We start from the raw sequence: 26,511 nt of genomic DNA on the forward strand, positions 1-26,511 counted from the left end.
CCAAGTAAATTTTCTAATAAGTAATAACATTAAAATGTTGTGGTAAGCTGTACCAAAACTAGTATTAATTTTGCATAAAGACTTACAATACTACTTGTGGTACGATTATAATTATTTTATTTTATATTTCGTTAAGCCGACACTTCTAGCCTTGATATATGCGACGTGCCGGACGTCGGTCTACGCTCTACTGACTACTAGTAACTAGCAAGTAAAATACCTACTACAATATGTTAGCTAGTGACAACTTTCAGGATTCACCGTTGAACTTGAGTTGGGTAATTTAAGATAATATCAAGATAAAATAACACCGTGGACTCAACTCGTGTTTATTTTAAACAATCGAATATCTCAAGTTTTTCCGTCATAACTATAAGGCCCGGGTTTACATATAATAAATATCCTAAAACTTAGTTAAACTGATCGATAAATGATTAAATAAATAGGTAAGTATTGAGATTATTACAAATTATAATTAGGTATCAACGATAGCAGTAACATCGATGTAATTTGAAATACCCATAACAAAATTGTAAAGAAGTAGATATATATATTACCTACCATCTACCAAAGCACCAACAAAGCACCTTCCTCCACCAAAAGAGGTCCATGAAGGCCCTTTTAATAACTAATTATAAGCTAATGTTCGTGTCTTTTAAGACATTCTAATAAAGCGAAATAGACACGCGTGAACAATATATTTGGTATAATACTCGTATGTACCTATTTACCTTGTTTTCACTTATACGTGATCTATCATTCATATATAATGTGCATATGGTCTGGATTACTATTCTGTAATATGTATATATGTATACACATGATTACGCATATATGCATATAAAGATTTTATTATATAGTAAATTAACTTGCCCTTATTTAATTGTCAGGTTTGGCTTATCGGGTATTCGGTGAATGATGCAAGAATAAGAGATAAGTTTAATATTAATTAAAGACATAAGTAATATAATATCATTGATATTAAGACAACACTTTTATTATTTAGTGAACAAAAATACTATTTGATGATATATGCTATTTAGCCCTTAACGTAAAGTCCGCTACCAAACGCGCACGCAGGGAGAGTGTCGCAGTGTCCGAGTGCCCGACAGTCGATGGATATAGTTCGATGTTTATTTTAGATAAAAATAAAGACATAACAATATATAACCACAGATGTCCATAATCATATAAACATCCATTCCTATGCGACTGTATATAATATAATAATAGTATATGGTATAATGGTGTGTGTATTAAGAACTATAATGATGCTATATTATTTTTAGTATTACTTGTATTACCTACTTAGTTATGAGAAGCAGCCATCATTATAGTTATTACAGACATAGTACTTTGAAGCCTTGTTTTTACTAATTTCAAGCTTAATGCAATTTCACCCACCTACAGTGGTGTATTATGGGGGTTGGTTATATGAATGTTAAAACAACCCCATCGGCTAAATAAATAAATAAATATTATGTTATAGTTCTTATTTTAGTATAAGACAAGTATTATATTATATTGTATTATTTATTTTATGTGCTTTATAGAATAAAAAAGTTTTATGCAACTTATTATCATATATTATAATAATTTATATCAATATATGATTTTTGTTATGTATTATAGGGGGAGGCTCCGCCATCAATCTATCATGATTATATTAAATGTTAAAACAACCCCGTAAAATAAATCCTGGATATGCCATTGCCCACCCACTTAAATTATCTAAGACATTTATATTTTATCCACAGTTAAGATAAATCCACCCATAGGATCGGTGCCACTAGATATCCAAACATTCCAAACATATATTAGGATTATTGTATGTAAACATATTACTATTAAAGTATATACTTATTCTTCGTATTATGGTTTAATATTAGAAATATTAAATTTTTTCCATTATAATATTTTAATATTGATGTAAATCATAACATTTCATACTTATTATATTATATTAATTGGTTGGCCACTGGCCAGTAACTTTTAAATCTTAAAACACCTATTTCTTTTATAAATGTATTATACCTAATTAATACTTATAAGTACCTCGATACACCGCAGAAAAAAATATTTTAATGATACGTACCTGGTATGAACCTATAAAGTATAGGTAAGTGATACGTAATTAAATAAACAAAGCGGATGAATTGGTGTTATATGTAGGTATCTTTATATAATAATAAATTTTAGTAAGAAATATATTATTCAATAAGTATTCGATAAAAAAAAAATATATATATTATATACAGTACGGTTCAAAAATTATTTATGAATATTAAGATACCTACTTGAAACTCCAATTATATTTGAGTTATTAATTTAAGTAAAAATTGAACCTAATCTAATATTGGTAGGTACCTAATTTAATGTTGTATCCTTAATTAAAATATACTATGCTTATGACAAGTAGTTAATTAGTTATTCCATAATTATTATTTTCGTGTAATTATAAAAATTGTATTTGCTAAGTGAAACACTATGTATGTTACAAGGTTATTAGCTCATTATATCTATTATCTATTTAGTATACCTATTATACAGAAACTTAAAGATAAAATTTAATTGTGTTTATAAGTTACGTTTTAATAATTGTATGATTCATTTTGGCAATTTGACAGTTATATTTTCATTATATGTTTGTAAAAAATTAAATAACATACAATTTCAATAAAATCTTTCTTTATTAATACTATAATTTAAAATAATTTATTGTCGTAATAATTGTGCATTTATTTATAAAATATTTTATATTAAAGTGATTTGATTAAATATGATTTGGTTACTTTTTAAAAACTGCAGTAAAAACAAAAAAAGTAAGACGATAAAATCTGATGAAAATTATCTACAGGTAAATAATTCAAAATCAATTATCCAAGAACTTCTACCCAAATTGGATATTTTTAACGATTTGGACACATCTAATGACAACATATTTGTTACGGACAAACACTTTGCATATCTTTCGATTTCTGATCCGTACAATGAATTTAAAAATTGTACTCCAGAAAAAACTGAGGCTGAAAAATCAGTAGTTATTGAAAATGACATTGAAGTAATAAAAGAGATTGATGATTTAGAAGCTAATATAGAAGACGCTATGGTTATTAATAATAGATTTAGTAAAGTTTCGGAAAAACATTTAAAATCGTTACAATGTCCATTTACTTGGGATTTTGAACCTGAAGTGTGGAAAAAAAATGTTGCTAATCGAATTGAGAAAAATTATGGCAAATACAATACGAATATTTCTTCAGTCAGATTTTCATTTGAAAAGTAAATATTTTTTTGTTTTTGGATTATGTATTATATATAATAGGTATATTATGTATTTACTAAATAGGCTTAATTACCTATTCCATCAATTTCTATTTATCTTATTATTTCTTAATAGCTATATAATATATATCAGTTTTTAAATTATTATAAAATTATTAACTGCTGTAATATCTTTAATTTTATACAAAAATTAGGTATTTCAAAAATTTGGTGAGAAGGCATTAATTTTACAATTCTCATTAATTATTTTCACTGTTCTCTCAGTTTGCTTTTTTAAGTAGACAGATTTCTCTAAACGATATAAAAAGTCTCATATGATCAATAACATACGCTTTGTTTAGTTTATTATTTGATACCTATTCTCTATAGATATACCTGCCTAAGGCGGATGAAAATCTCAACAGGCGACAACAATTAAAATAGTAGAACAATTTTAGCAAGTAAGATTCTAACTCATACTTCTAATCAGAATCATTTGTTGACTGTGATTATTTATAGTTGCTTTTAATTTAATATAATATAATTCATTATTATAATTATTCATTATAATTTAACACGCCAAGCATTCCAACACCAAATTGTGAAAAATGAAAAGAGTGACCGACACTATATTCAACCCGTCTTTTTTTTATTATTTAACTTAACATTATAAGCAGTAAAGTAATATTAAAAATAATATAATATTTTATTTTTTTTTTTTTTTTGTATATTATTAGATTTAATTGAGCATGCCATTTACTGTACTCATTACTCCTTTGATGTGTTCAATTTAAATAAATAAAAAATATAAATTATACATGCATTTTCTTTTACAGGTACATAAGCAACCTTTTAATCAGTTGTGGGCTATTTAAAATGAATAAAGTAGACAGAGCACACGATAAGTTAATAAACATTTGGGAATGGCTAGATAAATTAGATGATAAAAACGAACCTACTTATTTGGCTATTAGAGATGGATTGAAACATATCGTTATGTCTACATTGTGTCATGTATTATTCAATATGAATAGAGTGCAATGTCAACAGGTAAGACAAAATTACTCAATATCCATGAAAAAATCAAAATTATTATATAGTACTTATAAGTTAAGAACACACTATGTATCTATTCAATAGAAAAATTAGGTAACTATATAATTAATAGATTTAATATTTTCCAATCTCAAAATGCCTTTTCTAAACTATATCGGCACTAATATGTTTTAATATATAAATATTCAAGTATTCTGAGAAACAATTACAATAATAATTGTTTATACAAGAAATAAACATAATAGTCATCACATTCTTTGAATATCTATACTTCTGCCTATAATTCTATAAAATGGACAAGATACACAATTATTCGTTGAAAACTACTTGAAATGTATTCTTTAACAAAATGCATCTATTATATCTACTTAAATAAAATATTGTATACACTTTTCAAAATTTTCCTTTTATTATCTTACTTAATACCATTAAATCAACTGTTTTAGAATATAAGATACATTTTTCATTTGCTACTTTGTTCATTAAATATTAACTCAAAAATAAATTCACAGTTCAACCATTAAAATTCTTTAATTGGCTTGATAATAAATTAATAAATTAAAAAATATAAAACATCAAACATAATATTATTAATTATCATACATACATTATGCCAAGATCGGGCATTAAATACTTAAAAGTTAATTTTTTAAAACTTTTCCCAGTTAATTTGAAAAATTATACGTTAAAATTTTAATAATTTGTACTCAGCATTTCATATATTATGTATAATATTATTTTTATTATTGTTTTGTTAATCACATTTTATATGTAAAATAATTTTAAATAAAAAATTAGTAAAGTTTCCTAAACCAATAAAGTTAGTGAAATAAGAAAGAATAGTACTTATAGAATGCATACTATATTTTAATAAAATGCTTGATTATTATTTAAAAAAAAAAAATAAAAGTTTCATAATCGCAATATAAATATAGCCAGGTAATAATAAATACGATATCGTCATTCTTCAATATTAGATAGGTACTTACCATGGAATTTCACGTTTGAAACGCACTTCATGTTAGATAGTGGTAAAACTTATATTTTGTTGTTTCTTCGTTTTATGATAATTATTATCGACATCGAAATCAATTTTCTACTTTAAAGTTGTTTGAGATTTTTATAATTTAAAAAAATTAATTAATTAAATGTATTGAATGATTCTTAATTTTTAATTATCGAATATGTAGGTCAGGCAATGATAATAATGAATATAACCCGTTGATCTATAACCAATATTTTAACTATGATCTATACATGTATACAAATATATATTATAAACATTATTATGTCTACCAGTAGAGTATGAAGAATGGAGATCAAAGAAAAAAATAACTTTTATTATAAAAATAGGTGTTTTAAAGTAATTAAAATTCTCAAAAAAAAACTTAACTGTAGGTATGCTAAAATAATTTTAGGTGAGATCCCTCACAAAAACGTCTGTGTTTATGCAGTTATTACATTATAGACTATAAAATGTAAGTATTTCTAAAAATTACTTTTGGATTGTTAATACTTAATGTTATATTATAACTAACTGTACACAAAACAAATAAATAATATAATTAATACATATTTAATACACACATAATATTGTGACATCAACTATAATATTATCCTTACGTTTCCACTTGAACAATTTCCAATCACGATATTAGTTATCATATTTGCAACTATTGAGTTTTATTATCATCAAGTGGACCTAGTTTTATAGAGAATATACGAATACTACCTTTAATATATATACTTAAAGAAAATTAATATCTATTTAAAATTTTTAATTTGTATATTGCCGTTCCATAATTAGATAAAAATAAAAAAATATAAATCATATAAAGGCGGCATAGTATAATTGGCACAGGACAACGAAAACCGTGCGCCAGCACTGGGTATTATTATAACAATATGTGAGATATGTATTGTAATAAAATAACTACGTTTTGCTATAAATATATGAACAACAATATTATATTTTTGAAATTTTTCTAATAAGCATTGTTTCATAAGCCTTTTTTTCTAAAAAAAAAAAACCATTATTAACACCCCCGACCGTTGTATACCCCCAGATGTAAATAAACTGTATTTTATAATGTAGTGATCGGTTAAATTATATGTTTCAGTTATTTGAAATGATAACAAGATTTAACAATTTAGATTCAAAGTCAAGAGCTGCAATTAATGCTATACGTACAGCCGTTTGTATAGATATAGGTGGTCAATCATTGCAAAATGTAGTTCAGTATGCGAAAACAGCGTGTGAATTAGATCCAGACACAATGCAGTGGAATTATTTTCTTTCCATAGCCATGACTGCTCAAAGGCAATATCTGAATACCAATATATCATGCCCTACTAATGAAGAGTTTGACTCTATACAGCAAGCAATTATTTTATCAAATGAACCAAATCCATATTTTAACTTCCACAGAATGCATTTAATGACGAATAAAATACTCTATCATTATCATATTGATGATAATAGAAGGAAAAGTATTAGAAATGAAAATAAATTGGAAAAAATTAAAAAAGACTTTCTCAATATAAAAGAATTAATCAAGTAAATATACAAAGTTAATTATAATTATTTTTGGTATTATAAAATTGTTTTAAATATACATTTTAATTTCTCAGGGAAATTGTGAGCACAGAACCGGAGGATCCTCATTTAGTTGTTAAATGTGCAAAATCTCTAATGACTTTACCATATTTAACTGAAGACGACATTTTTCTTAGTAAACAAATTATATCTATAGCAGTAAATATGGCTTTTCACGATTTTACGGTAATTAGAAAGATTCAAAAAAGCATCGAAATCTTCAGAGAATTAGTCTATACATACAAAGAAATGGTAATAATAAATTAATTTTTATTAAAATTTCAATATTAAAGAACTGTAGAACAACTTAATTATAATTCTACTATATAGTAGATATCGAGCGTACCTTGTCATTAAGTAGCTATAGGTCATTGAAATAGATGTGTGAAATTGTGATTTTATTATAAACCATTACATAAAAATACGAGGTGTGTCAATCACTATTCTTAACGATAATTTATACTAATATAAGTAAAATTATATATTCTAATAATTGGTTTATCTTAAAGCTTTGGTAAAAATATCACTCATTATATTATACATATATAATATTATTGTTATTAACCAATGCAGGTATTTGGTATCTACCTTATAATAGTATAAAAATCTGTAAATATGTTTATTTATTAGCATACTATCAGTGTCATAAGTATATAGTCATAGTAGGACATAATATGTTAAAATACCTAAGTTAAAGACTGGATTACAAAAATTTAACGCCCTTACATAGTATTAGTGTGCGAGTTGTCAACACTTAAAAGCACCTAGCAATTCAATAATTTAAAATATTTACAGAATATTGAAAAAATTGTTTTTGTACGAAAATTTCAAATACCTATGCACTCTGTACTTATATTTCCACAAAAAACAAAAACAATATAACTTAACCAATTAAAATGTTAAATAAAATGCATTGTAACCTAAAATTTGTACTTATTCCACGTGGAAACACCTCAGATATTATTTCATTAATTCGAATTATATTTTGAGGAAACTTATCGTTGAAATTGTTCATACTTAAATAGGTATTATACAATCACGTACTATTTTGATAAATATATTATGTATTTGTAGTAAATATAATATAGTATCATACAACACATATTCATTTTGTACAGTGTACACTGTACAATGATGTATTCGATTTTAATACAATATATTTATTATATTATTATAAACTGTAAACAATAGTTGAAATTTTATAATAAAATAAAATTTTGTTATACCTAGAATGAAAAAGAAAGTAATTTGAAAACTACGAATATTCAAAATCAAGTAAAAGACTCAGATGATGACTTAGAAAATGACTTAATACTTATCCTAGAAAAATACGAGAAAGGGAGTAACCCGATACTGGATTTAATTAATCTATTTGAAAAATATGATGGAATAAATCGCTGGAAAATAATGGCACAAATTTGTTCTTATTCCTTGCTTTTCAAAGAATCGTCAAATCTTCTAGTTGGCGTGGAACAATTCATGATGTTAATCAAAAACAAAAACATTGCTGATAGCGATATTATCAAGGTAAGAAATCGATCCAAATAACCAACATACATTACTTATTACTTAGTTCCAATTAAATATTTGTTGTCCACGTTACTGAATATAATACTAATTTATGATTAACAAACTAATGTTCAATACTTAGACATTATCTTCCTAAGCCTTTATAAATAAAATAATTATACATTTTAATAAGATCAACATTTAGTTATAGTTATTTATAACCATTATATTTTTCAGGAACATAAATCAATATTTATAAAAGATCATTCTAAGGTATTCAACCTTGCTGAATTAGTATGTAATGAAATTAAATTGGCTATTACTTTTGGTCAAATCAAAAATTCAGATCAAATTCAATTATTCTTGGATCAATTAACAAAAATTATGGATGTGTGTCAACTTAAATCTAAAAAAGTCAACCCCAATTTCATACTTGAAATTATTGGGTGTAACAAGAAAGAAAATCGAGATAATATTTTCAAACAAATCGATGCAGATAACCAACAAAATGACTTGCAGATTACCAAACAGATTGTTTCAAAAAATTCTACTAAACAACGTCGGATAAAACACACTTCAAATAATCATCATACACGAGCACCTAAATCTAAACCAAGAAGGAGGCATCATCGTTATGAATAATTACTGATTGAGAATTACTTAAGTGATTAATCAGAATATTTATAAATAATTTACTCATATTATATTATTATAGCCTAGCAAGAGTGTCGAACCTTTTGAACAACACGTGCCATTTAGAGAGCGCCATGAAAAATATTATATTGTATAATATTGAATGTTATATTCAATATTATAAAATTTTTTTTTAAATATGTTTACCTATTACCTATAATATTATATAATATATTATAGTAAAAATCTTCGCGTGCCATAGATTTGCCATCCCTGGCCTATAGGCTATAGGTAACAACTTTATTCAGTAGTTTTAATTTTTTTAAACATATAAACATATTAAATTTAAAAATAATTTATTTCCGATTTAATGTAGAAATATAATGTCCATCGTGTAATAGGTAGATAGAAATCAGTAAATAAGTAAAATACTACAAAATTACTTTTACAATTCTATATGACATTATTTGAAACCCATATTATAGGTTTAGCTATTATGATAGCATTTGTAAAAAAAGGACATAATTTGCAAAAAAAGCTTAAAAAAAATCCAATATGTGATCTTTATTTATAGGTTAATTAAATTTTTTTTTTTTACTTACAAAAGAATTAATTATACAAAGTTGGTACCTACCTATTTAATAAGCTTATGGTTATTAATTGAACAATTGTAATTATATTAGTACCTAATTTATTTGCAGATTATTTATAATATTATACTTCTTTAAACGTTATTCGACAATAATGTGATATTTTAATACAAAAAAATTGTTATTCCGTATTCGTTATTATTGAGACTGTTAATTATATCATTATTATTGTAAATTAAAATAAATATAATAAATAACAAAATATTATACCAGTGTCATTCTTATTAACAATAATGAAACAATTGCCCTACTTATTTAGAAAATAGTAGGTGGTTGGTAACAACAAAATAATTTATATATTAGATTTAATTATGCTATATATGCATAATTTAAAATTGGAATACTATTTTTATGTATATTGAAATGTTAATGGTTAGATGGGTGGGTGGTTCCGCCGTTAATTTTGCCCTGTTGTTATAATTTGTATAATAATTGGGTGACACTGAAAATAGGCTTTCCTAAAGATCTGCATGTAAGTAAATATGTAAGTATTAAATAATATATTCTACAATCTTACATATTCATTAAAACTTGAAACTAAACAGTGAGCTTCAGGTCTTATAAACCAATCAACAATTTATTATACAAGTAATAATAGTACCTATTATCATACTTGTCAATAAGTAGTAATATATTATCAAAATATATAAGTATTATAATATTATAGGGAGGTAATCAATACATAACATGTCCAAGTTAATCTGAAATATTGTTACATGACACATTTTTTAAAACGTTAATTTCCAAAGTACATTACTGATATTCAAATTTTTAGAATGCGTGAAAATCTTTCACAAGTTTCACTATAGATATAACTTATCGAGTATGTACTTTAAGAATAAATATATGAATTATATGAAAACATTAGGAACTAGGAAGTCAGTAATAATTATTTAAAAATATATATATATTTCCTTAAATGAGTAGAGGACACATAGACAATGATTAATATATTATTAATTATTTTACCTAATTTAGATCTGGTATTAATTTAAGAATCTCTATATTAATATAACTATGTATAATTACATTTTATAAAAATTTAAAATAAAATAAAATACAATAAATGAATTTGTTAATTTATTTGAAACTTCGAGGTAATTTTAATTAAAAAATAATAAAAATACCAACACTACAGTAGGTAGAGAGATTATAACTTTTGAGATTTTGAAACGTAGATTCAATGATTCGAATCCATTGCAACAATATATTATAGTATTGTTTTACATATTTATTAGCGGAAATCGGAGGGGGACTTGTGGGGACTAAGGCCCCTCAGAAGTTTAAGGTACCTACAGCTACTCTAGTATAGTAATGCATATATGGATGTAATGGGCATATATTACTCAGCCCTCTCCCCAGTAATTTCATCAAATTTCCGCTTATATATTGTTTATACACTATAGCTTTAGTGTATATGAAAATAAAAAAGCGTTGCTACCAGAGGCAAAGAGTTTGATCGATAACGCGATACACGCTACATAATATACTTTATAGGCATTCTACGCCTGCGAGATACTCCCTTACGTTACGCAGAAGGTTGGTTTTATTTGGTTTTATAACTTGATCGACTTAAAAATAATAACATGGCACCAAAAAAGAATAAGAAAAGTAATAAATTAGCTCGAATGAGCGACGAAGAAAAGTTGAGATACTTGCAGCATCGGGCAGCCATAGAAGAAGAGACGAAACGACGGAAAGAACAATTAGTCGCCACGTATTTAAAGGTATTTAAGCCAGGCGTACATTTTTTTAATTTAACTATTCTTTTTTCTTATTTTATATAATAGAGCAAGTTGAAAAAAGAAGAAGCGTTTACCCGGCTAAATACTGCAAAACTGAACCAACAATGGCGGCACAATTTACGGCAAATCAAGTGCAAGGAGCTAAAAGACGAAATGATGGTATGCGCTATTGTAAACATTAAATGTTTTACAGATAGAATATTTGTTTGAAAAAAAATCAAAATTATACGAGCAGTATGGAACAATACTTTACTAGAGGATTTAAACTAACTTAAATGAAAAAAGATAATTTAGGGAGTATGGTGTAAAAGTTAAATTTACAAAAAAATAATTTGGTCAAAAGACAATAACTCGTTGACTACTTACATATTTTAATTCAATACCATAGGAATTAAAATTGAAATAAATAGATCTATAGAACAAAAATTATTAACAATCTTAAAAATATAGTAAGTATTTATGAATAGTTAGTCGTGTTGATAGAATAATGCTATTAATGATCTTCAAATAAGAATGTTTTAATTGCGAAATTTGTGATTATTATTTAAGATCTCTAGTATCTTTTGCTTTTATTTACTATAATTATTAATTTTTATTTAATACTATAAAATGACTTATGAATGATACTTCTAATAAGACCTGCTATAATAATTGTATTATTGTTTGCATAGGTACTTACATACCTATATTCTAAAACAGTTTGTGTTTTATTCATTATTGAGAATGTTTTAGATATTATTTTATTTCTCTTCGTTAATATTGTAAATAATGGCATGCATAGTATTCTAATTTAACTCTCTATCACCACTACAAACATGCTTAAAGGTGATAAATTGTTTTTAACCTTATAGATAAATAAAATAAATAGCGATCAAAATATAACACCAGGCATAAAATGTATAATAGTTAATTTTTATTTTTGTAGATAAAAAAAAACCCATTTTTTCTTGTTCAAAAAAGTTTGAATATAATTTGTTTTTAAAACTCAATTATAGTTTGTCATTATTAAAATGTAAATTTTTAAAAAATGTTTAACATTTTTTTGACTCTTGACTGTAATAGATCTTTTGCATTTGCTATATTCATTGATTGTAAACGCTATTCATGAGTTTATAATTATAATACATAAAAATACCTACCTATTTATTGTCTCCTTTTATGTGCGTATACTAATAGACGATGGAAAACCGATTCCACATCTTACTAGACTGCAAAAACGACCACATAGACATGTTATTGAGAGATTTGGAAGACGCCGAAGAACAAAATCTAAAACAATACGGAGCACACGCTGAAATCGTATCTCAATTCTTGGGTAAGTTACAACAATTACATATTATAATTATTAATTTGTATATTTTATTAATTTATTCATACCTACGAGTTTTTATTATCTGTTGAAAAGCTGGGTTATAAATTAGATATAGTTACTAAGTATAATAGGTATATACTATCACAATAAAATAAAATATCTAAAATGGTTATTGTGAATTTTATTCTAATTAAATTATTATTTTCAGATTTGTTTTGCCATTTTTGTTTGGTGTAGAATATTAAAATTATACAGTTTTCTTTTCCCGTTTTAATTATATGCAATAAACACTGTTTTCATTTTTAACTTTATAAGCTGACCCAAATATTTAATATAAGTGTAGATTATAATATATTATGATTTATGACGATAATAAATAGTTACTCTAGGATTATATTAAATCAGAAATAATCTAAACTTAACCTAACGTGTGTGATATAATGTATCCGATATAGTTAGTCTACTAGCCTAATAGTCTATTTCAAAAATAAAAAAGCGGGTAAGTAGGTACCGCTCTATTTTACATTATGTGCCGTGTGGCATTACTATTATATATTTTAGGAGTGTTTAATTTGAATCCAATGATAGGTATCATTGTATATGAAAAACGATTCTGAACGAAGATGATTTGTCAGCCTAGCATATAATTTTCAGTGGTCGGTGAAAAAGGTGGTTTATGTTTTAATGGCCTGAAAACACCAAAAATTAAGTACTTTTATAATTATTGTAAGCAAAACTTATGAAAATCTTGTATTAAATTTTCAACTCTTAGCTACTTATGTAAAATTTTTTATGAATTATACCTACAAAATAATTTGCAAGTATTCATGATTTTGACTAATTTTTGTCAATATTTGAACTTCAAATGATATAATAAAAAGAAATTGCGCCTATGTATTTTTATAACTTTTTAATCACTATAAGAATAACTTATGAGAAACTTTGTATTCAATTTTCAAGTATTTTGACTCGGCCAAAAAATTTTATCGACACTTCAAAAAAAATTCTCGTAAAAATCGAAAATGGCAGTGGTTTATAATAATAATTCAAAAAAAGTCAAAATTTTTTGAAAATTTAACTATATCTATATAACATTAACATAAACATTTTGTGAAAAATTCAAGTATTTACAGTGATTAGTTTTTGAATTACAACCATATAAAAAAATCGATTTGGTTGAAAACTGGTTTTGCGTAAAAATTCCCGTTTTTCCCTCATTTTTTTTGTTTTTTTTTTTTCGATTTTTTTGAAAACTGTTAAAAATGTTTACTTTCTACCTTTATAATACACCAAAGATATTCATTTTGCCATCGGAAACCACCCTCGAAGTTTGAAATTAAAGCATTATTTCGACTAGTTATGCTGTACAAAGACACAAAAAAAACAAACAAAAAAAAAAACATACATCATTGTAGAATCAACACATTCATCTCTGCGTTCAGAATCTAAAAAAGTTATTACTAAATCATAGATAAAATTACATACCTATTTAAAATTATTTAACATATTCGTTTTAAGTTTTTATGGAAAATATATCTGTGTATTGCTTATTTGCTTCCGTTGAGTCTAAGTGCTTGTATTGCTGTTGTTGAAGATTTTCTATATTTCTGCAGTTTATTTTAGGAACTTATTCACAACATTTTAGATCTTAAAGCTTTAAGTTAAATGCAATTATTTAGTAATTAATGATGACAGATGAGATAGTATATAGTGAGTCGAATGCATGAGTGGGACACTCACACTCATCGAGTATTCGGATGGTCATTATTACTTCTCTTATTTTTATAACAAAGGCATACTCCCATTTTTTATATGATCAGTTTAATATATTATCTTAATTCGTTTATGAGAGGTACATTATTCCAGTTTTTCTTCCATACTTCCATTGTTTTATAATAAATAATATTAATTGATAATTGTCTCTGAAGTTAATACTTATAAGGTATATTTTTTAAATGGTGCTATTATATACCCACATTCGTACTACTTTAATAGGTATCCATGAAAAATCATTAGAAGAACTTCACGCTCGCTACGAACACAAAAAGCAATTGTTGTTGGACGAATTGAAACATAACTTTAGGTGGATGAGAGATATCTTTAGTAGAGATGATGAGCGCTTGGACCTTATGTCTATTATTTTCGATGCACGAAATGATGATGACACACAACAAACCCACATAAATTTCGAAGACTCGATTGCCGTATTAAACAACGAGGTCAGTATACCTATATGTCCTTTGTAATATAATAGGACGTATTGTTATTTATTTCATTTAAATTCTGAATTTTTTTTTTTTATGTACGTATAATAGTGTTGCGCTTGAGAAATGAATTGCACCTACGACCTACAAATAATTTTTTAAATTAAAATTAAACAAACATATTTTTTAATTATAACTTTAATAAAAACTAACAAATTAATTATAAGTTACAACATTTATTGACTATTGTTGTTATCCGTGAATATTTTTTGAATTTAGATGCTTTTCGAGAAGGACAGATTCACAAAAATACGTTTTGCAGAGATACAAACTACTATGAAGAAATTTCAGAAAGTCCTAGACGACTACAGCAATGAAACCGAGTCAAAAAAGAATCATTACAATTATTTAAAAATGCGAGATGAAGCCAACACCGCATCTATCGAAGAGAACAACAAACGTATTCACGAATATTCTGTAAGTTTCAGCGTTTATTATACATTTTAACACAATGTATAGTACCTATTCACAAAAAAATCACCTTACTGTCATAATAACACAGTTTTGACATCGTTTATGAATACAGACCGCATTTATTTTTATATTAATACATATTATTATGTAGGTATAGTAGGTACTATTTTAGTTTTTGGACTCAACAAATATCTAACAATGTAACAATACTATAAAATATAAATTCGACTACACATAACTAATATGTAGGTATACACAAGTACAAGGTAATCCATTCAAAACATAATACTCAATAGATTTTTGAGATTTTTAAAATAATAATATAATATATAGTTAAAATATATTGAATATATTAATGTTTTACTTTTTTTTTTATACAAACACATCACTCTAGTTTTATACTCTAAAACGTAATACTTTTGACTTTTTCCATATATTCAAATAAAATAATATATATTTGTTCAATTAAAGAATATTTACACCAACATTTTTTAGAATACCTAATACAAGTAGATACTGTGCTATTGAGATGTAAAATTAAATTTTTGAAGAATAGCCATTTAAAATAAGACCGTTAAGCGTAAACAAAAAAAAAATATAAAATAAGCATCTAGGTACTTGGCTGTACTTCAAATTAAAAACTAAATAAAAACTTTTCAAAATCTCAAAAGTTGACAAAAAAATGTTTGTAATATTGGTGTATTAGTTGATTTAATAGATTCATAGATAACAATTTAATCTGGTATTATGTGATATATCATATTAAATAAGTGAAATATAATTTCTGAATAAGCACTATACTGTCATAGCGACATGGCATATATTATACCCATCACACATGTTATGTTTAGGAAGAGATCAAAATGCTAACACAGCTGTGTGCCAAACGTGAAGCTCAATATGCGCAACGAGAAAACGAATTAAAACAGGACCGTGAAGACCTTATAAAACGTTGTTTCGTGGCACAAAATCAACTAAACGTTAATCGAAACGAATATAAAAATAAACTTGAAGCTATGACGAAAATTTACAAAAATGTTATTGACGTAAGGATAATAAATTAAGCTTATTGGTACGATATTATAGTTATTCGTAAAAATTAAATTGTTTGTGTTAATGTTACGTCAAGAAATTAACAAGGATTACAAAAAAGAGCGAAAAAATAATTAAAACTGCAGAAAATTGTGCCAAACTAATGGTAGATGATGATAACATAGTCTATCCCGACGAAGACAATGACGGAGAAGTACGTATGCACATGATAGTACCTAACCAATCTAAATTACTACTACCTACATTAGTAACCTACCTATAGGTAGTGCGTAGTTTAGTCTATATATAGACTAAACTACGCACTGCGCACAGTGCAAATTATTATGTACAAAATATATGATTCGTATTTTATTAAGTATTATATATTATTATTTTACAATAAGACGGTTTTTACAAATGCTGAAGTAGTAAAACATATCTAATTCCTAAATCTAATTCAAATTTGGTTTTTAAAAAAAAAAATCGTTTTTATATAATTTGAAGTACTTAGGTACTAAGAATAATATTAAATAGTTGTATAGTATAGTTTCTTAGGTGTTCAAATAAATAATATCGGTTGTCTTATTAAAAAAAAAAACAACAAAATCAGTGTTCATTATTGGTTAATTATAAAAAATATCAGCTAAGAAATGTATGTCTTACGTAAATAATAAAATCCAAATGATATATATAAATAATAATACACTAATTTTAATACCAAACAGCAACAAAAAATATATAATAAATAGGTAGTAAAAATATTCGTTTTAGGAGTTCGATAAAATGTCGAAATTCTGGAAGCGTTGCGCTAGAGCAGACATGCAGTGTCAAGAGCTTGACGTCAGAAGAACAAAAGCCGCACAGGAGAACAAGGACTTGAAAGCCGCTCTGACCTACTATTTAAAAACTATTGCCCGGCCGGCATCAGTGCAGAGAGAAATAAAAGACGGCGGAATACAGTTGAATTTGCTTCCGGTCAAAGCTGGATGAAAATATGAAATTGATCAGCGTCAAATGGTTTCGATTTTATATACTTATACCTATATTATAATAGATTGTAGTAGTAGTATTATATTATAATATGTATTTAGTAACCGCTCATATAATAAATAATTTTTTACATTTTAGGTTCTAATCTCGAGCTAATTCGAGAAATATTTCAGTATTATAATTAAGTGTTTTTTTTATGTTCAACGATACATTTTAGGACTAAGAAAATTCCCCAATATTCAATGTTGAGAACGATTTCTCGTAGAAAACTAGATCTGAATAGTACGTAATTTGGGTAGGGTGAAAGTTAGATTATACCTACCTACTTAGTACTCACGTCAATGAAAAAAATTTTTAAAAAAAACCATTCTGGTTGTCGTTGGTTGACACGCCGTTCGATTTTATACTGTTTGCCTTCTTTAAGTACCTTAAAGGCTTAAAAAGGTAATTATTACCTTTCCAATTAGTCGAAACCAGAATTACGTTACCAGTCGGCATCACGTGGAAGTGATTTGAAATGAAATGGGGATTTTCTCGACCATTCTTCTTATTATCTAACTTAAATTTAAATTATCTAACTTAAATTTAACTTTTTTCACTACCTATATAAAATGGTTTTATAAGTTTATATGAAGACGAATAGATTTGTTGTATAAATAAATTTTTGATTGTAAGTTTTATCAATAAAATACCTTTTTTAAAAGTTTAAACTTGAAATTTTATTTTAACGCTTACCCAATATAAAATACCCCCGTACGCCAATGGCCTGATAAACGTCAATGAAGTCTCTGCCACGTCTGGCATCCGTTTATTTGTTATTATTTTCGTTCAGTCGCTGTTTACATAAATATTACCATTATTAAGTGAGATCGGTCAGTACATAGTATGCACGGTAAACTCTCTATATTTATTTGTATTATATTTGAAATACATACTTTCATACAATTTATTGCTTTGTTAGATTATCTCAAGTCATAGGCCGTACTGGAAATAAGAGTTTATTAATTACATTTTAAATTCATCTTTGAAGTAGGTTATATGAATAGCAATTAATTTATTTTATTTTTTATAATATTTTAAAAGACTGAACTCTTTTACTTAATTGTAATTATCAGTCCAAAACTTCATATCTATAAAGCAAAAACAATTTGTTACAAACCCTTTAAAAAAAATAAAAGTAAGAACTTAAACCCATAATAAATGTAACATAAGAAAAGTCTCTCAATTCCTAATAAGTAATATACTTTTATAAATATTAAATAATTTTGGAAATTGTTCCTACTAACATCATTGGCCAAGGGTTAGTTACTGATCTTCCTATTTATAAACTATTTGGTTAGTTCAGCTATTTTTTTTTTTTTAGAGTAGTTCATTAAATATTTTTTATAATGTTATTTTTTTATTTTTTTATAATTGAATAAAATATAAAATTTGAAAATAACTAACATAAGTAACATAAAATATAAAATTATATAACCATTATTTTTATATAACTATAATCACATCTAAATTCGACTATCCACATTAACTTTATAACTTTACATTTTTAAGCATCAAATTAACAATACTAATGAATTATTAATGAGCTAACAACATTTAAGCAGATAATAGTGTAACTAAAAAGTATAACATAACTCAAGTTAGTATAACAAAAATTATATTCATTCATTTCTACCATATTATTAAATTTATTACAGTTGTCACTTCTTAGCATTCAATATTAATATCTTAAAATAACTTAAAAGAAAAAATTGATTAAAAATACATTTATTTCATAAAACCCATATTAAAAGCTACAAAAAATTACCCTGGTTTTAATCATTTTTGAAGTCAATAGTATTATTTAAAGTATAATGTTACATTTTTTCTTAATAAAATCATTCAACAAAATCTAATTATTTAAAAGAGACAATCCAATAAGTGTATTTAAAAACAAACAAAAAAACATAAATAGAAAAATGTTTAAGTATTGTCATTTTATAAATTATTTACTTCAGTGTAAAATTTAAAAAATATATATATTATTTTAATATGGTTTCATAATAAGATCTTTTGGTAACAACCTATTTAAATCACTTTTATTGTTTGTTTTCAGTTCCTCAGTATACAACTAAGAAAAATATACTTAATATGCATATTACTTAATATATTATACAAAAATATATATATATTAATTTACTAACAAAAAATGTGCATTGTTTAAACAAATAAACATGTGAAAATATCAAATACTTCATGAATAATGAAAATGATTTGTGTCTAAAAGAATTAGTCAATAGACATAAGAATTTACAATCAATTTAATCTTATAAGTAGAAATTTAGCATAATTAATTTAATGAGCAACACCATACAACATTACCCTTTAGAATTTAAAAAGGAATACATTAATAGATATATATAAATAACAAATAGTTACATAAATTATTATAAAAATCCAAAATATTGAAAATAGATAATCATATTTAATATTAGTTTAGTGTTTACATTATTATACAAACGTACATACACATTACAAATTGAATAAAATATATAGCATACTTAAATTAAAATAATAAATCACCACATTAAAATATAACATTACATTGTTTATCACAGATCGTTAACATTATTATAGTCATTCATTGAATACAACCACCTATATAACCATGGATATTTGTTGGAATCTATGTTTACACCATTAATAGCATCAAAGATTTCATAATCATAATCTATTGGTTCATCTCTGAAAAAAATATTTTAACAATAATATATTATCATAATACATATTTTTAAACAATACACATCACCCCAAAACAAAAGACTGAACAGTATGGGTAATAGCCAGTCTTATTTGTATTGCACAAAGCTAGTTTTATTCCTATTAGGACAAGATATATTGATTTACACATTTAAAATATTAGTGCTTCATTAGTAATGTGAAAAAAATGAAAGTATAACATTAAATTATTAATAACATAAACATAAATAAAAATTAAATGAAAAATCATTCAAAATAGAACAAATGTAATGCATAACATTAATAAATAAATAGCTAATGAATAATGTAAAAACAGTGAGAAGCTATGCATCAAACTCATAAAAACAGCTAAGAAAATAGACTTTTAAAATAATAATAAAAAAAATACACTGAAGTCAAAAAATTAAGAGAAAAAAAATAAAATACAAATAGATTTTGGGGATTAAATCCCATAAATTCAAAAAAGTTGTGATAGTACAATAATCATAGGCATAAACTGGTGGAAGGGCGAGAGGGGGCAACTACTCCATTTGATATTTTTAAAAATGCATTTATTAGGTATATTTAGTGTCTAAGTATCTTTAAGTATACGGTATATCAACATAAAATAACTCCCCCCCCCCCATAAAAATTGCACAAGTTATGCCCATGGCAATAATTACCCAATCAAATAATATAATTATTAAGATAATAAAAGTATAAAACGGACCCTAATACAGCAATTATAAATATTCCTAGGACAATTTATTTAAGTCACAGCTTCTCTCGAAGAATACAAAAGTAAACATCATACTGATAAGATCGATAGTAATATACTAATGTATGAGTAACAATTAAGAACTTTGGAAGACTGAGAGTTTTCAAAAAGAAGACACTAAGAAGGATACATAAACCATACCTTAACCCACAAACGGGAAAATGGCAAAACAAAACTAAGAAACCTTTACAATAAGTTAGATATTATAATTAATTATATTAAAAAAAAAGACTGGATGGGCAGGACATATATAAAAGAAACCCAAGAGGGATAGACGTCAAGTAACTTTGATTACGCTAGGAGTATGTCAAGAGAGATATTTTAGACCTCTGCTGCCTAGATATATTATTTTATACTAACATAAAATAAATTGGATAGTTTTGTTTGGTTTAAAAGACCATAAAAAAAAAAAAAGTATAACATAATATCATATTATTTTAAATTGTAAAACTAAATTTAATTATTTTAGTCAAAATCCTGAATATTATTATTTATTAATATTATTACCTTGAAAATAACAAGTAGGAAAAATTTTGTTCGGCGTTATGAAACATATTTGATTCTTCAGATTCATCTGATGAAGAATATTCACTACACGGACTTGTAGGAGCACTGGAAAAAACATCATCATCCGAGTCATAGCCTAAAATCATCAAGAATTAGACACAGCTAAATAAATATAATTTTAGTTATGTTATACCATTTGATAGTGGTTCTCTTCTTTCATGAATGGAACTTAAAGAATTTTCTATATTATCTATAATGAAAAATTAAACAGTAAGACTAAAACATTTCTTCAATAACTAATATAAATTTAATTTCTTGAAATTTATAATTACCATGCATGTTTTTAGATTCTTCAGTCTCAACTGTACTGTTAACAGGTTCGTTATCTAATTAAAACAAAAACTTAGATATAGAACAAATGTATTTTAAAATATCTAAAGCCTAATACTTATATTATAGTAATACACACTAATCAGTAATCTGTAATCAATTTAATAAATTAAAAAAATATATTTTTCGAAGTTGCTAACTGCAATAGTAGAATATTCAAATCATCAAGCATATAATTATTAAAATGCACCAAAATACAAATACAAATATATCCTATATATCTGAACAATAACTTAATATTTTTCATACTTACCACAAAATAGTTTTTTAGGCTTTAAACTTGATTTAGCTTCAATACTACATAAACAAGGAACAGCAGATAAAAACCATCGCTTACAACTTTCTTCGTTATCATCAGATTGCATACTATGTGTAAAAGAAGACTTTTCAATAAGAATATTATGAACCTGAGTTATCAAGCAAGCTCCAGTGATTTCACTACGACTACCAATTGCATGAAATCTGTAATATAGTTTTATAAACAAGTCAATTGGAAATTAATACAATCAATATAATTAAAAAAAATTAAATAATAGTACAATTTAATAATTATTTTTAAATTGAATGCAGTTAAAATTACCTATATATTTATTATTTATTATCTGATTGTTAACAAGCAACATTGATCACTTCAGTGTAAAATTAAAATAATAGTAGGTGTATAATATATCCTAAATAACATTATTATCCTTAAATTTGATAATAGGTAAATTGACTCTCACATTAAATCTAACAGCATACAATTAATTTTGCTAAACAAAAATGTTCTGTTGTGAGTGTGTAAAATAAAATCAAAACATGTTGGATGTGGGTGTAGCTTCATTTTGATATATTTAATATGTGCATACACAACATCAATATAAAAATTATCAAGTACAAAGTCAAAAAATAGGAAACATAACAAACTGAAAAAAAAATAACTAACAAACTCTTAGATCATTTCAAGTTTTAATGTAAATTATTAAGAGGGCACTATGACTATAATTACCAACATGACGTGTTAATCACTCTAATTTTTAAACTAACTACACAAACATTTTATGCTGTATATTTGTGAAACACAGACAACACTTGAGGATATAGTGTTCTTTTGAGTAAAATAATTGCATAAATAGTTTAAATTTACTTACGCATAATACTTCTGAAGTTTTGTAACTATTAAAGTAACATTACTGACAAGTTCCAAATTATTAATTAATAATTGACAAAGATGTTCGGCTACTTTTCCATGAATTTTTCCTCTAATATTTGAATCAAATCGAATATCTGAGTAGAAACTATCTTCCAAAGCCATTAAATGTCTTATTTCATGGCATAACCGAGTAGCTAATGATTCAATACCCAATATATTTTTATACTCGGATATTATTACATTCGATAAACGTTCTGCTAAAACCTAAAAGTTTAAAATTTACAATGAGTTCAACTTATTTATACAATTGTTTTAGTTTATACGTACTTTACAAGATTTTACAAGACAAGTATAAGATACAAGAGTATAACGTTGAGGACTTCGTCTACTAACTATACTTCCAATTCTCATTGACTCTAATGCTTTACACAATTCGCCCATAGGGCTTAATAAAATAGTTCGTCCCGATGTGAATGATTTTTCAGGAATATCTTGTTCTTTGATAATAAATCTTTGTCTCAAATATTTTTCAAGCAAATCTAAACCTCTATCTGATTTCAGATCCACTATTTCATCAAGGAAGGGCCAATATTCAGCCCAGCCAACTTTCTTTTTTTCAGCTAAATCTCTGCAATTCATTAAAATTAATAATATATTAAGCATACATTTTATAAGTGATTAATAATATAAATAATTTAAATTACCTTCCTGCCTTTTCAATACTTTTATTTTTAAACTCATTTTGTTTTGGACTAGATGGAGACTTTTTTGGTGAAGGTGATAATAATGTTTTTCGTACTGGAGATTTCCAATCCTTCCAAAACTTTAGAGCTTGTGATTCATTCATTGGTCCAGCCACAGCTCTTACTTCAAGTATGGGATTTAATGATTTAGGATTGTCATTCTAAATAAATTAATATAAAAAATTTAATTATGTTAAAAGTAAATTAATTAAAATATATTATAATTATCACCTGTAATGGTGGAAACAATATAGTTGAAGACTTAGGTGAAAATGGTTTACCAATTGTAGGTTGAACACAATCATCATCAGATTTCCACATTGGTACAAAATATCCATTTTCTAATAAATTTAATATATCATTATACGTTTCCTTGTTGTTTCTCGAGCATATAACCTATATTATTTTATATGATATTTTAGTTTAAAAAAAAAAATAATTCATCAATGAAACTTACATCTTTAGGAGTTTGGTCATATTTATTTAGAGATGTTAATATACACTTATCATATGAAACTAGCTCTCTTACTACACCCACATGGCCAAATTTTGAGGCAATATGTAAAGGTGTATCATTTGCAGCTTTATCAGGTGTGTTTAAGTACAAATCTGTAATGATTTCACTCCGAGATAGATATGATTGTTCCGTACCATATAAACTTTTTATAAATTCTGAACTAGTAATACATTCCATTATAAAATGAACAATTTGTGGTTGGTCGTATCGAGCTGCTACATGCATAGCATTATACCGACATCCTTCCTAAAAAAAAAAAAAAAAATGAGTATAAATAACTAACTTAAAAAATATGTCTAGATAACAATCTAAAATACAAGACTTTCTTTAATCACTTTATAAATGAACAGTTTACAATACTTAACATTTTTAATTGTTTAATAAAAATAATACAATGTAAATAAATTCAAAACATTCTTAAACATAAGAATTTGTAAAATAGATAATTAAAAATATTTATTATAGTTTTACTATTATTATTTTTATATAGGTATGTATATAGCTAACAAATTGTTATGAAAAGTTCATTAATTAAAAAACCTCAATATATTAAGCTTAAAAATATTTTATACTTGAATTATTGATGGTGTGTCACCACTGCTAACAAGAAACCTCGGATTTGAATTCACAGCCAGTTTCACCTTATCTAGTTCTCCACCCTCAATTAGACGACGGAAAGCAACCAGGTCTTCAGATTTTAGAGACTTAAAAGTGAAACCAGTAGATACATTAGGTATATTTTTTTCAATTTGTTTTATAGGTAATTCATGTCCAAAAACACTAAATCGTTCAGCTTCAGTTGCTGATCTGAACAACTTGAATCTGGCAGTTTTGTTAGATTTGACTGCAGATAGTGTTTCTTTAAAATTAGTGAACACTCTAGGAGTACCTATGATTTCAAAACAATGGTATTAATTTAAGTAAAAACATAGTTTTAAAAAGAAAAATTAAAAATCGATGCCAAAACTTACTGCTATCCTCAACATCTGATTCCACAAAAACGCCATAAAACGATTCTTCGTCATCTGAAACGTTTGCGGCATTACTCGAATCCATGGGGTATAAAAGTATAAAAATATTTTTTAATCCAACCGTATAACTGTATAACTATGTCTTGTAATGAACACACTTGCAAGTTACAACTATGGACTTTGCTTTACTAAACAGGAATTATAATCGTTCATTGTATAACTGGGATGATCAGTGAAAAGTCCAATAAGAAACAACATTTTTTAACCTTTTTGTGAGGTATAATAAGCCAAGAATAAAACGGGAATCGGGTTTTGTACAGATTACCGAAACGTATTTTTAAAACTTATTTTTGGTCGACTTGCCAGTTGGTTTTATATTTTGTTGTTTGACGAACACCGTTATTGATAAGTATCATTTAAAAACATTGAAACATATTTTGAAACGGCGGTGCCAACAAAAACGCTACTAAAATCAGCTTCCCGGATCATACGATATCGCATCCAGTATCACCATTGGGCACACTAGTCACGTGGTCATGATAACAGAGTGTTACCACTTATCATATTTCGACAATAATATTAATACAGATACAATATAAATATTAGAGTAATTTACTCTAATATTCATGTACAGACATTATATTATTTAAGTGCAATATTATGATCAAAATATTATGGTCATTTTGATTTAATATTTAAATATAATAAAAAAAAGATATTTTATATATTCGATTTTTTAATTGTTAATATTTTTTAAATACTAGTTAGTAATTACTATAGTATCTATAGCCGTGTTTATGATCAATGTCCGTGTCCCTTAACGTACACTAGTTAATAACAGTGTATAACAGTATAATTATTGTTATGTTCATTGTTCATGCACTCAGTCGCGGGGGGGGGGGTTCAAACCCCCTCCAAAATGAATGGATGATTAATTTCAAACTTAGTTATTCTCACTCATAAACCTTCAAAAAATTCTAATTTTTTCAAAACCCCCCAAAATGTTTTTCCTGCGTCCGCGGCTCCTGCATGCACTAGATTATAGAACAATATACTACATCACTAGAAAAAATAATACAATACAACTAACTGCAAAATTGCCGATAGTGCCATTAGTGCCCATTACTACATTATGATTTATGAGTTATGATATTATTATGTGATATCGTTGAACGTAATAGAGATTTTTTTCTTTTGTTATTGTTATTTGTTTATCAGAATACTAAATTATAGTTATAAATAATTGTTTATAGACAAAGTGATTCCTTTATTGCCTGAATTAGTGGCGAT

General features: G+C 25.6%; 3 protein-coding genes across 3 annotated transcripts; 2 read left to right on the plus strand and 1 right to left on the minus strand.

Moving 5' to 3' along the window:
- Window positions 1–2,605: 2,605 nt before the first annotated feature.
- Window positions 2,606–9,856, plus strand: LOC114120598 (uncharacterized). The gene is made up of 6 exons (XM_027982553.2): window positions 2,606–3,282; window positions 4,101–4,314; window positions 6,441–6,877; window positions 6,952–7,168; window positions 8,147–8,443; window positions 8,663–9,856. Exons 1-6 carry the CDS (start codon window positions 2,780–2,782, stop codon window positions 9,065–9,067), a joined length of 2,073 nt encoding a protein of 690 aa, XP_027838354.2. The 5' UTR covers window positions 2,606–2,779; the 3' UTR covers window positions 9,068–9,856.
- Window positions 9,857–11,012: 1,156 nt separating this feature from the next.
- Window positions 11,013–17,602, plus strand: LOC114120602 (dynein regulatory complex subunit 2-like). The gene is made up of 8 exons (XM_050203216.1): window positions 11,013–11,435; window positions 11,499–11,612; window positions 12,630–12,768; window positions 14,761–14,984; window positions 15,249–15,446; window positions 16,295–16,489; window positions 16,573–16,689; window positions 17,247–17,602. The coding sequence occupies exons 1-8, from the start codon at window positions 11,295–11,297 to the stop codon at window positions 17,463–17,465; spliced, it is 1,347 nt and encodes a 448-aa protein (XP_050059173.1). The 5' UTR covers window positions 11,013–11,294; the 3' UTR covers window positions 17,466–17,602.
- A 1,240-nt stretch (window positions 17,603–18,842) lies between these two features.
- On the minus strand, window positions 18,843–25,672 carry LOC114120597 (ankyrin repeat and LEM domain-containing protein 2). The gene is made up of 12 exons (XM_027982552.2): window positions 25,222–25,672; window positions 24,823–25,139; window positions 24,191–24,496; window positions 23,965–24,129; window positions 23,695–23,894; window positions 23,318–23,618; window positions 22,989–23,254; window positions 22,112–22,320; window positions 21,801–21,854; window positions 21,662–21,718; window positions 21,469–21,604; window positions 18,843–20,189 (listed from the first exon to the last, which is right to left on the minus strand). Exons 1-12 carry the CDS (start codon window positions 25,304–25,306, stop codon window positions 20,057–20,059), a joined length of 2,229 nt encoding a protein of 742 aa, XP_027838353.2. The 5' UTR covers window positions 25,307–25,672; the 3' UTR covers window positions 18,843–20,056.
- Window positions 25,673–26,511: the final 839 nt, after the last annotated feature.

This window comes from Aphis gossypii, chromosome 3, assembly GCF_020184175.1.
Source record: "Aphis gossypii isolate Hap1 chromosome 3, ASM2018417v2, whole genome shotgun sequence".
Classification (NCBI taxonomy): Eukaryota; Metazoa; Arthropoda; class Insecta; order Hemiptera; family Aphididae; genus Aphis; species Aphis gossypii.

Bases quoted from the DNA above. Each gene is read 5' to 3' on its own strand.
- LOC114120598 (XM_027982553.2), top strand. From the start codon at position 2,780: ATGATTTGGTTACTTTTTAAAAACTGCAGTAAAAACAAAAAAAGTAAG. The intron at 4,315-6,440 runs GTAAGACAAAAT...TATATGTTTCAG, and splicing joins ATAGAGTGCAATGTCAACAG to TTATTTGAAATGATAACAAG. The intron at 7,169-8,146 runs GTAATAATAAAT...TGTTATACCTAG, and splicing joins TCTATACATACAAAGAAATG to AATGAAAAAGAAAGTAATTT.
- LOC114120597 (XM_027982552.2), bottom strand. From the start codon at position 25,306: ATGGATTCGAGTAATGCCGCAAACGTTTCAGATGACGAAGAATCGTTT. The intron at 25,140-25,221 runs GTAAGTTTTGGC...TTGAAATCATAG, and splicing joins ATCAGATGTTGAGGATAGCA to GTACTCCTAGAGTGTTCACT. The intron at 21,605-21,661 runs GTATAACATAAC...TGATGATTTTAG, and splicing joins AAGAGAACCACTATCAAATG to GCTATGACTCGGATGATGAT.
- LOC114120602 (XM_050203216.1), top strand. From the start codon at position 11,295: ATGGCACCAAAAAAGAATAAGAAAAGTAATAAATTAGCTCGAATGAGC. The intron at 15,447-16,294 runs GTAAGTTTCAGC...TGTTATGTTTAG, and splicing joins AACGTATTCACGAATATTCT to GAAGAGATCAAAATGCTAAC. The intron at 16,690-17,246 runs GTACGTATGCAC...TATTCGTTTTAG, and splicing joins ACGAAGACAATGACGGAGAA to GAGTTCGATAAAATGTCGAA.